Source organism: Cryptotermes secundus, unplaced genomic scaffold (genome assembly GCF_002891405.2).
Source record: "Cryptotermes secundus unplaced genomic scaffold, Csec_1.0 scaffold123, whole genome shotgun sequence".
NCBI classification, from domain to species: Eukaryota; Metazoa; Arthropoda; class Insecta; order Blattodea; family Kalotermitidae; genus Cryptotermes; species Cryptotermes secundus.
In genome coordinates, this window is record NW_019736394.1 from 217,368 (window position 1) to 235,144 (window position 17,777).

Consider the following 17,777-nt stretch of genomic DNA (forward strand, 5'->3'; position numbering starts at 1 on the left):
GCCTATGCCACAACAGTTGTTCATCAACTTGCTGGGTACTTGCAACTTGTTCATTCTTTACAGTATTAATACAAGATTTTTCACATTTGTGATTTTTCTTTTTGGTATTAATCTTATCTTTAGTTGCTATATTTGCAGATTGGGTCATGTTAACTTTGGTATTTAAACAATAAATCCCATTTTCGGGATATGCTTTGGTAAGAACTTTGCTTCTTACCTGAAATTCATCAGAATCATATAACTTGCAACAGTCTTTGGTGAATAACACAATTGTACCCTTATTTACAATTGAGTTTACAGACAACAAATTTGTAGACAATCTGGGTACATGCAATACATCTGAGATATGGCTATAATTGTCATTCAGAAGGTTTACATCACCAAAACCTGCACTAGTTAACACATCATCAGCACGGGTTACTTCATGTTCCTTAGAATCATGTGTTTTATAATTTTGCAAAATAGTCTTATTTCTGGTCATATGGTGTGAAGCACCAGAGTCTATTACCCAAGTGTTCTCTTTAACTTTAACATGATGGGCAGACACCATATCCATGGATCTTTTACTGGTCTTATTTTTCCATTTATTTTCATTACACCTGTGATCTGATCCTTCTTTATTTTCATCAGTATTATGAACTGATTTAGAAGACTGATTGCTCTTAAATTTTTGCCTATGCTGATTGTTATGATTCTTATTGTTTGCCTTATCCTTATCTTTGAACCAACAGTTTTTGTTTGTGTGGCCTAGCTTACCACAAATTTGACATTTTGCTGGTTTACGTTTAATCTTATCTTTGGACATTAAGGCTGAATCTGAATTTGCATTTTTACCAAATTCGGTGTCTTGTAATAACTTAGATTTAATGAGCTCACTAGTCAGAGTTACGTTGGAGTTTTCAAGCGCCATACGCATGGGATAATACTCTTTAGTTAAACCCTTTAACATTAATGCAGCTAATAGCTCATCTATTTTTTTGTCCATTGAGACTAGTCTGAGATTTATTGACATGAAGGCATTAACATATTCCTGCATGCTTTTGTAGTCCTCAAGTTTCAAAGAGCACAAATCAGTTAAAGTACTTATCCAACTATTGATTCCCTGATCTTTGAATGTTCTTTCCAATGTGTCCCAGGCTTCCTTTGCTATTGTTGTCTGGACGACGTAAGATTTAACTTGGGGCTCCAGTGTCAGACAAATGATGGCTCTTGCTTTCTCGTCCTTTTGTTTCTTGATGGATACAGGCGTTGTGTCTTCTGCAGAATACCCTTCGACTGCTGACCACACAGTTTCAATCACTAGAATATTTTGAATATCAAAGCACCATTCTCTATAATTTTTGCGTCCTTTGAGCCTATCAGTATTCGCGAAGGGCTTCGAAGTGGCCATGATGAAACTTGTTTCTTTGTCTTGATAGCGGCGTCAGTCCAAAGGATCACTTTTAAATAACATTTTTCACTTCTATACTTTTTACACTTATCAATGATACGATCCTGGGCCCATAACCTGTTATTTTTGTTACTTTCACGTGGATCGAATGGTAAGTGAGAATCAGTGTTCACTCTACTCCTGCTTTATTAAGACTCTGAGATTTGTCAAAGTCAAAGTCACATTGCGACTGACGGTCAGTCAGTCAGTCAGTAAGTCTGACCAGATATTAATTATATCATTTGACAGTTACGGTCTTGTTTCTGTGGGGCGCCTTCTCTGACGAGAGGACGGGTCTGTCTTTTGTGTATGCTGCTGGCCCTTGCCAGCGCAGTCTTTCTTGGGTCCGAGTCCCTTGGGACTCGCGACCATATTTTACTGTCTCAGAATCGAGACTTCCCTTTTCATCGCCTCCTATGACTCGCAGGGTCACGGTGGTGGTATTCGACCCCGCCTCCACACGGGGTTCTGAGATTTGATACAGAAGTACGGCTTATATACACATACAGGCTTATAACCATAGTAACACAACAATATAAAGATACTGTTGTTACACACGTAACTGTAGTTACACATAACAGTAAACATCCATTAGGTAACAAGAAATAACCTAGTTCTTAAATTGTTTACTATGATGTTGCCAACTCTAACATTATATTTGAGTATTTTAGAGTTGCCAACATAACAAGGCTCAGCACAGACAACATAGAGAACACATTGCTGCTTGACCATAGATATCAGGTATTGTTGTCAGGTGTTTCTACCTACGCATTGCCTAGCAATAGTCACTGCACAGACTCGCCTGTTGTGTGATGTCACAGCCTAGCAGGGAGGGGTGTTTACTGAGAGTTGCGCGAACGCAGAGTTCACGTGACCCCTACTTCCTGTTGCGCCGTCCACGTCACGGTATTCTTCCTTTGTGCATTTTCAGTTATTTGGTAGCAGTCAGGTGGTACATGCTTAATGGTGTCTCTTGAAGATGAGTTTAGGTTTGCAAAAGCATATAAGTGATTTACCACAGAATTTGTGGTCAACAACACTGATGTTACTGTATAGATCACTTGCCATTCTCTTTCACATTAAAGTGATTTTTATCTTACAATTCTGGCTATACAGATGTCACTGACACCAACAGTGTGATTTTATATTTTTCATATTCTTTTCAGATGTAGTAGCAAAGAAGTAGCCATTTCTTTTGATCATCATGATGCCTAGGTTTTGTCCTAGACATACATGTATGTCATGCTGTTGACAAGGTTGTGAACACCAAGACTACAGTCATATGAATTTCTTTTTAAAATACCACTGACATGCTTAGAACAGGAAATGATAATGCCTTTTATAAATCAAAAGTGAATGCATAATAGTTGCTCTCTTTGCGAGTGTTGAAACCTCATTGATGCTTGTTCTTTCTCTGTCTTTCTGAGGTGAAGCTCATGGTCAGCATTTACTGTCATTATCTTGGGGCCTTCTGACAAGAAAATCAGTTATTAGCTTCAGTGTATCACATATTTTATGAGTGTTTTGTGCTGGAGTGTGAAAATAAAGATTTCCATTTGAAAACACTTTGCTGTGAATTGCTCTGAAGTTTTTCATCTTTATAGACTTCCAAGTAAAGGCTGTCTACTTGACATGAAAGAATGACTGGAGGGGAGTTGTGCAAATGTACCATTACAAACAAAAGTGGTTATTTTTTTTTTTGATTTTCCACTCATTTTGATAAAATGTGAAGTTCATGGTTGCTTTGTTGTCACCAACCACCATGCAAGTCATTCACAAGCATCATTCAATTTCATATCAATTATGCATTTTCCTTACATTTAATTACAGTCTGGATGCTTCCTGTTAAGGTTCTTACAACAAATGTAGTAACTCTGGCATAAAGAGAAGCTTTATGGCTTGACATTCATATAACATGTTTTGAGGAATTTTATTAGCGTTGGACTGTTTACCCCACATATACCTCCCACAGCACATTCTGTATTACCTTTCTTCAGAGCTCTTCTTAATCTGCCATTGGACACACAACATGTGTGTAAGTACTGTTTGTAAATTACAGCGCTTTCACTAACTATATATAAAAAATAATATATACAGTATAAGGCTTGGAAGCTTGTGCTGTGATCACAAGTTGTCATTGCTTCACTTGTATATACTTTACAAAACCACTGAAGTATTTGTTTTGATGTAAAAAATCTGCCATTTTCCAAAATTAAACTAAATAGTAAATTACAGTGGAATCTCGCTTAATGAGCATAATTCATTCCAGAATCTTACTCGTAATGCGACACACTCATTAACCGAAACAGTTTTTCCCATATAAATTAATGTAAAATACGATAATATGTTCCATGCCGAAAAAATACTGAAAAAAATTATATGTATAACGTTTATTCAAAGAATACATTGTTAAGGAGCGTGATTCATCTTCATCTTTTCTTCTATGTGGAAGGAATGAACCTGGAATGTGAATTCAATTTGCAGAAGAAAAAATAAAGATAATTAGTTTATTATTTATGATACATATCTTATTCTTTTTTACTAGAAAGCTGCCTAGAGACATTTGTTTTAGCTGACGCTTCAAAATTTGGTGAAAATGTGACACAGCATTATCATTAAATAAATTTGTAGTGCGCACAGCCACTGCCTTATTAGGGTGATGCTTCTCAATGTACGATGCAGCAGTTTTCCATGCTTTCAGCATTTCTCTTATTGCTCCAGAAGATTGTTGCTTTGCTGTTACCTCCTCTTCCTCCTCTGACAAACTCTCCTCCACAACTTCTTGCTGTGAAACACAATGCAACTCCAAATCTTGCAAATCATTGATGTAGACTGATTGTATGTGCGTGCTAGATCAGCCCCGCTCACACCTTGTTCTCGCTTTTCAATGATTTTACGTTTCATTTCTATGGTTATTTTTATTCTCTTATGGCTGTCTTTTTGTGGCTTTTTCTTTGGGGACATTTTTGCGAGGGTTATTAAACTTTGCACAAAAAAAATCACAAATAATATGTCTGAAAACAGAAACAGAAGGAAATAGGAGAGTGGGAAGACCAAGGTTAAGATGGGAAGAATATGTGTGGTAGGACATAAGAATTGTGGGTGTAAAGAACTGGAGGAATGTAGCATCGGATAGAGAAGAATGGCGAGCAATCCTGAGGAAAGCCAAGGCTCACAAAGGGCTGTCATGCCAGTGACGACGATGACGACGAAAAATGTGTGATCACAAGCGACACTGAGATGCTAGCGGAACGAGTGCTAAACACAGACTGATTTAGCAAGTGCACAATCCGGGACTTCCCCTCTCGTCACTCATGCGAAATGTCGCTCGTTAAGCGAGTCATTTTTTTTACAATTTGTTTTGCTCGTTATGCGAATTACTCGTTATGAGAGGTGCTCATTAAGCGAGGTTCCACTATATCTTAATCGCAGTGAACTGCCACCACAATGCCATTCATAGCATGTTTCCTTTTCATTTGAATACAACTCTAGTGTCATGTTTAATATGAATTTCAGAAAACAGAAGAATTTAGATAATGACAAGAAGATAGGCCGGTGTCAGTCGGTCCTAAACTGAGATATAATATTGAATTCTTTGTGCAAATAGTGTAATTATTATCTCAGACAACATACTAATTTATAAAAAGGCATGAATATATCATAAATGGTTTTCTAAGCACATATGTTGATTTCTAGAGTCCCTTATTCTTGATAATAATTGAATGCATCATTGTTACACTTTAATTTATAGATCTGTATGTGTGTGTGGGTGTGTGCACATGAACATAAATGCTTTTTCAGCATATCTGAATAAGTACTCTAAAATACTTGAACCCAGATGTCTGCATTTCTTATATATGTTCTGCCAAATGTGCTGGTTAAGTACACGCTGTATACTTGTATTGTCTTATTTGTATGTATGAAGACTGTTGTACTTGCATATGCAAGCTTTTGTTGGGTATTTTAAATTTACTGTAATATTATTGGTCTTGTAACCAGACAACTTTCTGATGACCTTAGGTGCCACGATATCTGAACTTTTTTTAGCGTGGAACAATTTAACTGGCAAATTGAAATTGTCCTTCCTGATGATGGAAACAGCTGGTATAAAGCTTCCCAGCATGTGTGCTTATATTAAAAGATATGGCTCAGCCTGTGGGATAACCTTGAATTTATTAGATTGTAGTAAGGCACTAATATACCAATAAGAAATGCTAGTTATTAATGATCTCATACCGTGACTGGAAGTTTGTGTTATGAACTCAGTTAAATTGTGTAAGTACAAATGAGATTGCTTGATATCACTCTTTTTACTTTATACTCAGATGTGGTTTGTTAAGAAGATTTTAGTTTTTGTACCAGGCAATGTGGTTTGTGCCTGTCAGGTAATTAACATTTCCTGAAAATTGAAGATTATGAACTTTAAATCTGCTAACACTGTCGTGTTTAACGGTCTTTATCAGAAGCACAGCGCTCGTTAAAAGCAATAGTTTAGAATGTGCCAATTGAATTTGCTGATTTTGGCATGAACCCTTGTACTCAACTACATGCTACATTGTTTCTGAATCAGATTATAGTAGTGTTGTCAGGATGTCAGGCTTAAGAATTGTGTTTAGGAACAGCAGTTCTTGAAACTGTTATTTGCACTGTCACTGCCACCTTCCATGCAGAATGATAGTTTCTGTTGTTAGGTGTTCTGTTATTGTAGAATACTGAAGATGAATTGCATGGTTATTTTCATATTTGTTAATAATACGTTACAAGAAGTATGACTTCACACCATATAAATTAAGCAAGATTTGAGGCTTTCACGGCGGTGACTATGAAGAAAGCAGTCTTCTGGGATTTGGCACCGTGNTAAGTTTTGAATTGAATGCCATCTTTAGAGGTATGCAGGAAAGGTCTATGATGGAACTGGAGACTATGATTCACTGAAACAATCCAAATTTTGTTATGTAGATGCGTTTATCATGCATCAGTATCCCTCAGTTTTATGTTCACAATGAAGGTAAAGGTAAAGTTTTCTCTCTGCTTAACTACTTAAGCAATATGCCATGAAGGTGTATGGGTAGTGGATGTATAGATCAACATTTTCTTGACCTCGGCACTGGCTGGAGGTGAGTGGTTAGCTTAACACCCTTGCTGCTTTACCACTGGTGAAACAGCCCCTGGTACCTTTGGATAGGAGGTTGGGTGAACCACAATGAAAAGTTGCAAAAATGTTCCTGCTGGCATAACCATCTCATTCTTCAACAACTCTGGAATCACTCAAGAGAATGAAGCCTGATGCTGGTCATTCTGCAAAAATTTGTTTACCTGTTTCAGTTTTGGTTAAAACAATGTAGCAGTAAGAGATGTTTTGAATAGAAACCTCCATGCATTTCTGCACTTAGTCAGTTATCTGAGTGCAAAATTTTATGAACAGAAGTTACAGAGAAAAAACACATTCACTTTACTGTTTCTTGATAGTGATGTCATATACAAGTAAATGAAACTAAATTGTCCCAAAGAATATTTGAACTCATTGCTGACATGGGAAGCCATGTGTTGGGGCAGTCAACTGAACGTGAGTTTATGAAAATGTATCTGCATGTTCTTTCATGGTCATCAGCTTTATGCTCTGTATATGAGAAGAAAATTAGCAGTCATATATGAATTGAAAATCTTCAGGGCATTAATGATCAAAAGCACATGTATTGTTGGTGCTATGTACATATTTTTCAGCTTGTTAGCTATGCTACAAGCCGGAAGGTTGCAGGTTCAAGTCCCAATGAGGTCATTGGATTTTTTCATTTGACCTAATCCTTCCAGCCGCACTAGGCCCTGGGGTTTACTCAGCCTCTAACAGAAATGAGTACCAGGAATTAATTAAATAATTTTCCTGGGGAGTAAAGCACGGCTGGCGCGTAAGGCTGACACTCTTACAGCCATCTTCGAGCCGATTGTCTAGATAGTGTGGGACCCTCAACGTCTCGCAACCCTATGGGCCTTCACAGCCTGGTACAGGGATAACCTTACTTTTACTTTTAGCTGTATGCCATTTTTCACCACATATTAATGTTATTACATAATTAATGTAAAACTAAGAAATCAATTCCCATAAATTTTTACACATTCCATTTTCAAGTATGAGAGATGTCAACAAAACTCTGAGGTAGCATGGGGAACAAATACAGAGTGTTCAGCCGTAGAGGAAACCTGACAGCAGCGTAGAGCAGTTGGAACGTTTCTCCGCAATTACTGTGCCCTTTTGCACTAGTGAGAGTACAGTCATGTCACTGAGTCCCTCACATCAGTTTCTGTACATGCACACATTTATAAGAATACTGTAAAAAGATAACACAAACTTACTGTGCTTTATAACAGGTGCTGAAAGTGACTCCCTTTTGCTTGTAAAACATGCCTCACATCACATAAATAAATTATGCCACTCTTTCTGAAGTTTGTTCACTGTAATTGAACCATTTACACATGTTATTTAATTCTGCAGAACTTCAGTACTGCAAGGATTATTCTTGTAGAGTTTGCCCTCTAGGTTTCCTCAAAGATAAAAATCGCAGAAACTGAGATCTGGCAGGCCACAGTCCTTTGCTGATTATTCTGTCTTCAGACACTTTATGTATTGTTACCATGGTTGCATTAGCCATATGTGCTGTAGCATTGTCTTGCTGAAAATATCCATATTGTCTTCAGCAGTCATCTTATTGAAGAATGGGTTCAGTACATCATTAATGTAGCAGTCAGAGTTCATGGTTTCATGGAAAAATGAGGGGTCAATGATTTGATGCGGACTTAACAGCACATCACACCCCCACCTTTTCCCTATGTAATAGCACTTGCTTTATAGTTTGAGGATTTTCATCATTCCATATTCTTACATTTTGTACATTAACATGACCTCTAACGTTAAACCACGCTTCATCAATCATGAACAGAAGCTGTGGATCTGTGATTCCATTGTGCACATTTTGCAGCAGCCAGTTGCAAAAATGAAGTCTTGCTGCATAATCTGGTTGTTTCAGCTCACTCACAACTTATATTTTATAAGGACGAAATTTGATTAATTTTGTGGCTGTGAAAGCAGATCGTAGCAAAACACTGATTTCCTGTGCTAAGCGTCTTAACAATTTTTGAGGACTGATCTGTAGTCATGCCTCAATATCTGCAACCTTTTCTTCAGTCAGCACAATCCTCTTCTTTTGCTTTATGTCACACACTGAACCTGTGACACACCACTTTTTCACAACCATGGAAAGTCACAACTTTGTAGGAATTGGCTAGTCAGGTTATTTACAACAAAACTTATGGATACATTTTCTCTAAGTTTTTTCCTTGCTAAAGTTTTGACAATAAACATGCTGTTCAGTAGTGAACTTCTTTTCAGTATAAATGTTGACCGCCTATCGACACCTCTAACACAGACTGACTATTAATGCGACATATGCAGTGACAAGATCAGACCACCTGACAGCACATGTTTTTCAGCGCTAATGACTCATTCTGCTATTGGCAGTTACAGCAGTAATCTGTTAGAAATGTTACGTCTGCTCTTTGCTGCTGCCAGGATGCCTCTATCATTGAATGCACTGCAAGAAGTCAGCATATTTGCCTGGTTCAGAAAGAACCATTCTCTGTGTCGCATGTTCTACAACTTGACCTTAGGGACTGTGCCCCCCCCCCACACACACACACACGATTACATAGTGTCAAGTTTACAGAACTTTCCTTCAGATTCGATGATCAACTATTATTTGTATAATTTTTAGTGAAAGAGTTTAAGAAATGCATGAAAAGTTTAAGCATAACAAGGAATTCTGTGCAGATTTAATAAATCCTGCTTTCCTGTTGCATAGATTTCTGCTCCACCAGATGAACTGTTTTTAAAACAGAGTTTGTCATACATTTGCAACAATTTGCAGTCACCATATTTGTAATTACTGACTTACAAAGGATCTCCATACCAAAGTTCACATTTCCTGTTATTTGTTAGGTGGAACAGTCACACCAGAAGCTGAAGAAAATGTTTGGATGTCCACCACATTCTTGTTTTGCATTATGTAAAACTATTCCCTAACCAGATCTTAATATTTTTCCAAGATTAGTACCATGCATAATTTCAGAGTAAAAAAATAAGTGGTGTTAATATCACTCCCACCTCATTTTCATGCATCTGCAATGTTATTACCGATTTTAGCAAATAAAAAACTTAGCCTTGCAGTGTGCTGTTAGAAAGGTCCAGAAAAATCAGGTGGGACTGAAATTAAATGGGACACATCAGCTTTTGGTGTATGCTGATGGTGTCAGTCTACTGGGTGATAATATAGATACCGTTAAGAAAAAAAACAGACTTTAATTGACACTAGTAAGGAGGTTGGTCAAGAAGTAAACACAGAAGAAACTAAGTATATGATGCTGTACTGTCAGCAGAATGCAGTGCAAAATCATGACATAAACATAGCTAACAGATCCTTTGAAAATGTAGCACAGTTCATGTATTTGGGAATGACTATAACAAATGAAAACCTTATTCAACAGGAAATTAAGAGGATATTGAATTCGGGTATGGCTTGATACCATTCAGGCCACAACCTTTTGTCTTCTCGTCTTCTGTTTAAAAACATAAACGTTAGAACGTACAAAACTATAATTTTGCCTATGGTTCTGTATGGGTTTGAAACCTGGTCTCTGACTGTAGGGGAGAAACATAGACTGAGGGTGTTTGAAAACAGGGTGTTGAGAATATTTGGACCGAAGAGAAATGAAGTGACAGGAGGCTGGAGAAAACTGCATAATGAGGAGCTTCATAACTTGTACTCTTCTTCAGTTATAATTACAGTGGTCAAGTCACAGAGGTTAGGATGGGCAGGGCATATAGCACGAATTGGGGAGAAGAGGAATGCATATAGGATATTGGTGGGAAAGCCAGAAGGAAATAGACCACTAGGAAGACGAAGATGTAGGTGGATGAACAATATTAATATGGTTCTTGGAAGCATAGGATGGGATGGTATGGATTGGATTGCTGTGTCTCAGGATAGGGACCAGTGGAGGGTTCTTGTGAACACAGTAATAAACCTGCAGGTTTCATAAAATGCGGGAAAGTTATTTGGTGGCATCTCAAGAAGGGCTCAGCACCATGAATGAATGAGGAAATTAAAAAAACTGAGTGACCTCCAGTATCATAGTATTTATACTGAATCTCATAAAAATTACCCCCTCCAAAATGTGATAGCAAAGCTGGTTCAGATGCTCTGCAGTGAGCCGGAAGGTTTGCAGGTTAAATTCCCCATGAGGTCATTGGATTTTTCAATTGAACAATCCTTCAAACTGCACAGTGGTCCTGGGGTCAACTCAGCCTCTAACTGAAGTGAGTACCAGGAATCTTCCTGGGGCTGAAGGGTGGCCAGCACTTCAGGCCAGCAGCCTCACTGCCATCTGTGAGCTGATTGTTTAGAAACATGTGGGAGCCTCAGTGGCCTATTACAGGGACAGCTTTGCACACGCACACACACTCATGCACAGCGTAATGATCCCATACGAGCACTTTTTCTTTCTTAAAGAATGGACACAATCGGTAAAAGTGGGCTGTCTTAATATCATTAGATAAAGTAGACTGTCATACATCCTATGACAGCACCAGTTTGCTAATTTGACATCTTTCATGAACTTCAAGTTTTCTTTATCAAATTTGGAAAATATTTGTGAGTTATGTGCTTAGGTGTGTTATTTCATCACTTTACTTGGCTGCTTTTCATGTAGAACACTGTTATTAGGATTATAGTAGGATGTTAATGTTTTAAATAGGCGGATGAGCAACTTGGAGAGTAGTAGTTGTGCCAGGCCATTGCAGAACAAAATGAAACATTCCCAAATTTTGTGTAGACCCCTTCATACAATACATAATCAAAATTACTTCGGTGATTTTAGCGGTGAATTGTGCAGAAAGAGACGGATGAATATGGCTTCCCTGTTATATTCAATTTATGCACCTCACTTACATAGCATGTGCTCTTGCATGAACAGTCTTTACCTCTTTCATGAGCCTTGTGCTCTGTTTCTCACATTTTTATGAGAATTGTGATTGACAGTTTCTTACTTTTTATGAAGTTTGTGCTCAAACTGCCCATCCATATTATTCATGACCATTGTATTCCAGTTGTATCCATTTTTCTTGTTCATGGAAATGCTGACCCCATCAGCCTATTTTAGGAATATTGCACTCTTACCATCTTCCCTTTTCATGAGAATTAAATGCAACTCTTTTTTTTTTCTCTTAGACATTGGACTCCAGCTTGTTTTCCATTTTTCATAGACCTTGTGTTTCATCTGTATTTTCCTTTATTTACAAGTTTTGTTTTCTGATGCCTATTTTCATTCATGCTGTACTTAGCTGTCTTATGTTGTAATGTGTGAACCTGAAGGTGGCATAAATTTTGTATTATACTGCAGTGTATAAAACATTTTTGTTATGTATCTGTTACGGATTTTGCTTCTATTCTTGGAAGGCATGTGGTTTGTGTTAAAGATGTGCATAAATGGCTTTTATTCTTCCATAGCATATAAGAGATTTACATTTACATCTCACATACAGAATTTTCTTCCCATCATGTTCCTGTTATTTTGCAATGGAATCTTCCAAATATCATGTGAAAAGTATATTAGCCAGTAATGTGGCAAGACAGAAAACTTGAATATCAGAAGTTCCCTTCCCAGGCTGTCAAGAAATGGGAATTATGTACTTTGTATTGTATTTTATCTTTTCATTGATGACACATAATGTGGCAAGTTGATATGTCGATATTTTAGGGACTGTCTGATGTTCTTATGTGCTACTCAAATTGTTAGAATTGAGGAGTACCACTTTCAGCGCATTTTTAATCAAACACTTCGTGTAGCTGTGTGATCTTCATTGCTTACAATGACAAAAATGTACAAGTATCCAGTAAACATCTCAAATTCTCACTGAGGACAGTAATTCAGTTTTTTACATCTCCTTCTAGATTTTCACACAAAATTGAATAGCCTTGTTTTAAAAAAGTCTCAGGTTAGGCAAAAAGTTGTTTGACTGAAAATCTAGAAATAAATTGGAACAGAGTAGCGGCTTGTCACACCACGGTGTCATCACCCAAAACAGAAAACTTAAATCTCAAACATACCGCCATGAACACCTCAAGACTCTGAATATGTTTATGGTAATTGTTGATTTTATTTCAAGTTCTTTTTTTTTTTTTTGAGGCTTACCCATGAGTTTACATGTTCATCAACGATTTATACGACATCTGTGCTGGAAACATTATAGCATGGAACCGTACCCACAACATTGTTGGATTAAGACTTGTGGGTATGTAGGTAGATCTGTGATTATTAGAATTTGAAATTCACTAGGCAGGGAGGGGAGAAGACAATGGGTCAGTTATAAATTGTAACTTGGTCATGACATTTGAGTGACCATAGACCATAAAAGGCCTAAAATTTATTACGAAAATCTCTGCATTATCAATTCCTATGAAATAAATTTATTCCTTATTGGCAAAATCTAATTGTAAAATTGGATTCTTCACATACTCTAAATGTGACTTGTTTCTTACACACATACACTTTATGTAGTTAATAGCCCAGATATAGGATGAATGATTTTCCTAGTAAGACTTATGCCGAATTCATGTTTTTGTATTTGACTTGGGACATATTATTGGGGTACATATTTTGTGGGGTTGTCATAGAGTGATGTGCCTATTTCAAGAGTGGTATTAGGGTGCCAGACTTGTATCTGGAAATACTTTCTTATGAGACTACAGGTATCTCCTTCAACTCCCATAAAAATGGAAGAATCACTTATATTGTACATGGTAGAGAACATATTGATGCAGCCGTGATTTCCACAAGATTCTGGTATGTGTTATTGCTTGAACAGATGTGTTGACACGTAACACATATGGATGTACAGGATAGAGACATTTTTTTTTTGCCACAAGTGCCAACAGTGTTCTGGGTTACAGGGTTCAGGTGGCTCCAAAAACAGGAATTTATAGGTTTAAAGTCTGGTGGCCCTGGAGTCCTCTTAACTGTGATCTAATATCCATGAAGTGCGGTGCTTCATAACACAATATTATGAGGGCTGCATTAAACTTTTTTCAGCTTAAGCAGCATCGTTCTTGAATGAAACTTATGTTTTGGTATATTCATTAGGATTAATGTACTTGATAGTTCTTATTTTCTGAATAGACTGTTTAGCATGAAGGCAGATGTAACAAAACATTTTTTGGGTATGTATGCTGATTAGCTTCTTATTTTGGATTCACTTTGATACCTTCATATCACTGTGTGAAAAGGTACATGATTCAGTCACCCACAGTTCTGTTGTCTCTCTGTGTGTCCACTTTTCCCCACAGTCTGTATGTGTGCGCTGAATAGTTTCCTGTAAACTGAGGCCTACGTAGCAGTTAATATCTGACACTAGTAAGTTCTGGTGATCTCCCTATCTCTGAAATTGCTATTGCCAATGACAACACAGGGGAAACTTTAGTGCATGTCTAATGTTCCTTAAGTATGTTCTGTGCTCAATTGAAGATATGTAGCATTTACTTGATGTTATATTGAATTTAATAATTATGTACTTGTAAATAAATTTCATATATCTGTGTTATTGATGTGACGTAAATTTTTTGTGCATTGCACAAGGAACTGTTTTTCTTTATAATTTATATTTTGTCCATTGCATACTTTATTGTTATTTCTTTGACCACATATCTGTCTTCTGTAGTGTATCGTACTTGCTTGTTCATGATAGGACTTGGCACAAACTGCAGTTTGTGTATGTGCATGCGCTTTTGAAAGTACCAGTTTGTGGCAGATTTGTATAGTGATCATTGCAGTTATTTCCTTCATCTACACATAAATGAATATTCCACTTATAAATTCAGACATTATATAGATAAATGTTAAATTTAAAGGTGTAATGATGAATCATTAATCTTGGAATAATGAAGAAACTTTATTAACATCTAACAAGTTTTGGCAAGATATCCCATATGCTGACAGCTTGCTCTTGAGGTTGTATTCAGTTGAATAATGTTTATTAGTCAGTAACTTCGTTCTTTCTTTCCTTCCTTCCTCCCTCCTCCTCCTCCTCCTCCTCCTCCTCCTAACAGCGTTCTAACTTTATGGAAATCAGTGGAAAGAGTATTCAGTCTTCATTCATTTATCCATGTATTTATTTTATTTAGCATTCATAATTGCTAAAACAGTAGCACTTGAACAAGTCACATCATTAAATACATTATTCTTGAGATTCTTTTGCACGAATGCCTAAAGGATTAGAATTTATCAACAATAAATAATTACTCAACATGGTTAAACCTACAATTAAAATATAACACACACTATCTAATCCAGATAAATGATTAAATTGAATACAGTACATAAATCAAAATGTAAATTGTTTTAAAAAATGCCTGTGATACTAGTTTTGTTAACCTTATGGGTATATCAAGGGAATTGTAAGAGTATTGCAGTAAATCAGAAGTGCTACATATCACCATGTCAATCACTGATCACATTGATATACTGTAAGCAACCATTTGTTATCTGTTTCAGTTGCTCAATAGAGGTTTTGCTGTGCTTATTACTGTCCCTCTTTTATAGAATGTATGATCCAGTAAAAATACTTTAGCCTATGTCTTTATATCCATCTTATTTTCTTAATTCCGAAGGCAGTTATTATGCAATTTAATACCCATATTGATAACACATTTCTCAAAAGTTGATGTGTTACAATGTGGTACATGAAAATCATCTTTCTTTCTAGTATTATATTCATATAAATCTGAATAATATGTATATATATATATATAAAGAGCTAGTCTCAATCCCGTCCAGTGATTGAGACTAGCTCTTTGTAACAGGCCCAACTTAGCAGGTCTATCCTGCCCCATCCACCCGAGGACGGAGACAGATCCAGTCTCCAAAACGTTGTGGTTTTTTGTCTTATATATATATATACCAGACGATGGATACAGTCCAAAATAAGCCTAATAGTTCTGTAAAGCCTACCCTTGTACGTGACCATATAAATTTCCAGGTAATGATCAAATTCTGGCAGAATCGATTCAAGCAGGGGGTGAACTATTATGACCTGAGACCCATATTTATATCCACTGGTCAGACTAGGATTGAGTGGAGAATACCAGTGAACACCTTTAGGACCAAGAGTGATTCCTAGAGTTATGGTACTTTATTTTCTACAGTTGTATACATTTCAGTGTGACATCAGTAAATTTCTGATTGTTATCTCTAAATCATACAGCATCCCATGCAAGCAGACTGGTTTGTCCTCCAATGCTAGTCCATACTCCACAGATCGGGTTGTTATCTTGTCAGATGAAGACTTGCAGGACTCCAGTGGTGCATGATCACCTTTTACCCTTACTGTTGTTGTCATTGGTTCACATGCATCATTTGTTCTGGTGAGTTTCCAAGTGTCACTGGGCTGGTTGGTTGTATCTTATCCGGATCTCATGCCCAACATCAAGGAATTACTCTGCTCCTTGCCGGTTACAATACACTGACGTTGACCACACCTTCATAATTGCTATTTAGATCTGTTGAGGTTTGTGCACAGCTTTTCTTTGGGTTGCATCTGTGAAATGGGGCCATATCACCAAGTGGTGAACATATTATGGAAGTGGCAGCCTGCTGTCATTAAGGCTGACAGATGCTTGAGTTAATTGGCCAAATTGATCCTTTCAACCATTTCAGGTCCCAGGTTGGGTCATAATGGTAGCTGATCCACTAGGCCAGCCCACATTGAGAGAGTTGCTTGACCTCCCACACCAACTTGAAGATCTTGTGAGCTCTGGTTCTTGTGGTAGCTTGTCCTCTATTCTAGCCTGCAGTGGTCCATTCCTTTGGCTCCAGAGAAAGTGTTTTGCACCTTGGCTTCGAGACCAAGTCCACATGCAGGGTTTTAACTACAGCCAAGAGCTCTGAAGACTACTACTTCCATTCCAGTGAGGATGGATTTTGTGGGCTTTCTTGTGATTGAAGAAGACAAGAACTATGGCTGTAATTTTGGTGTAGTCAGAATCATTGCTGGAGCCTTGGTGCATATCCCTGTCCATTGTTGTGCTCTTTGTATGGTTTCCTTAAACAGAGTAGTGGTTTGAGTCATGTATGCCACAGATTGCTTGTAAAGAGAGCTGCCAACTGTAGACTGAAGGCAATCAGCTACTGGACATGCATGAAGTGTGCCAGTGCAATATGTTGGTATCCTCTTTTCAATGTTAAGATGTGACATATTATGGAAACTTGGCCAGCAAGCTGATTTCAGACTACAAGCTGTGTAATACCAAGACTGCTCTGTAGAAAATGTAATAACATGAAAGGCTTCTGCGCATGAGACTACACTTATAAATTCTTGAAAACTGAGTATTTCCATGGTCGTGCTGGTTTCTTTTTTTTTTGCGTTCTAACTATGCAGCTAGTCCAAGAATAACGAGCATTTCTCTTCTGCTGACTTAAACTACTAGAACTATCCTTTAGATGTTACTCATACTGGCACAACCCCCCGCTATCTGTATGGTGTAATATATGCGCAATGGAAACCAAGTCCTAAGCATCAGCTTAAATTGGTTCACTGATAAGAAGGTTTAATTTCATTTGCATTGAACACCTTAAGACCCGTTTCTGTGCAGTTCGTCTTCACAGATTAATATGTCTGGGGTTGCCCCTAGAGGTAAATGAACAAAATGGCCAGTTTTCATAAATGTAATAAGAAGGTTATGCAATTGAAAGTCATGTTGATGCATAAAAGTAAAATACCTGCTTTTAGTAATGTAATTGTAACCATATGGAAGGTCAACAGTTCCAAGACCAACTGGATTCAGTGTAGAATTTTCTGCACATGGGTCACCTCTTAAAAGTATAAAGTGGAGGGAAAACATTAAATAAAACTTTGTGAACATGATAATTCAACAAGTGAAATGAAATGGATGGCTTTTGAAGTAAGGCACTCTGAAAAAACCAACATTAGTAGTAAATATTTAATAATTTAACAAATGAATAATGCTAATATTGAGGAGGCATATAGAATTTCTTTGCTGCAATGATTTGTATTTCTCTTCATTCTATATATGTGTTATAGCCAGTTCATTTGATATTCTTCAGTTTTATTTATGGTTGAAACTTCAGTCACTTATTTCTTTCTCTTTATATAGGTTTTGGATGTTAGAATTAGCACACATTATATGTGGATGAAACAGTTATGCCAAGTAACAACTATGGAAGATGGTGTATGTGGTCTAAACATTGACTTCTTGATTAATAGAAATGGCCATCTGACTTTTCTTTC

The 17,777-nt window shown here is 37.1% G+C and overlaps 1 protein-coding gene across 4 annotated transcripts in view; it reads left to right on the forward strand.

Annotated features, from left to right (window-relative positions):
* The window catches only part of LOC111869789 (protein Smaug homolog 1), an 82,787-nt gene extending 65,295 nt beyond the window's left edge, over window positions 1-17,492 (forward strand). For 2 of the 4 annotated variants that reach the window (XM_023861553.2, XM_023861552.2), the window contains exon 12: window positions 16,187-17,492. In XM_023861553.2, the coding sequence (XP_023717321.1) occupies window positions 16,187-16,417 (231 nt within the window). In that variant the 3' untranslated portion in view covers window positions 16,418-17,492. Of the gene's footprint in view, window positions 1-2,856; window positions 3,802-4,945; window positions 6,280-16,186 lie in introns of those variants that run through there. The other 2 variants (XM_033753558.1, XM_023861556.2) reach the window with 2 other exon arrangements.
* The last annotated feature ends 285 nt before the right edge of the window (window positions 17,493-17,777 follow it).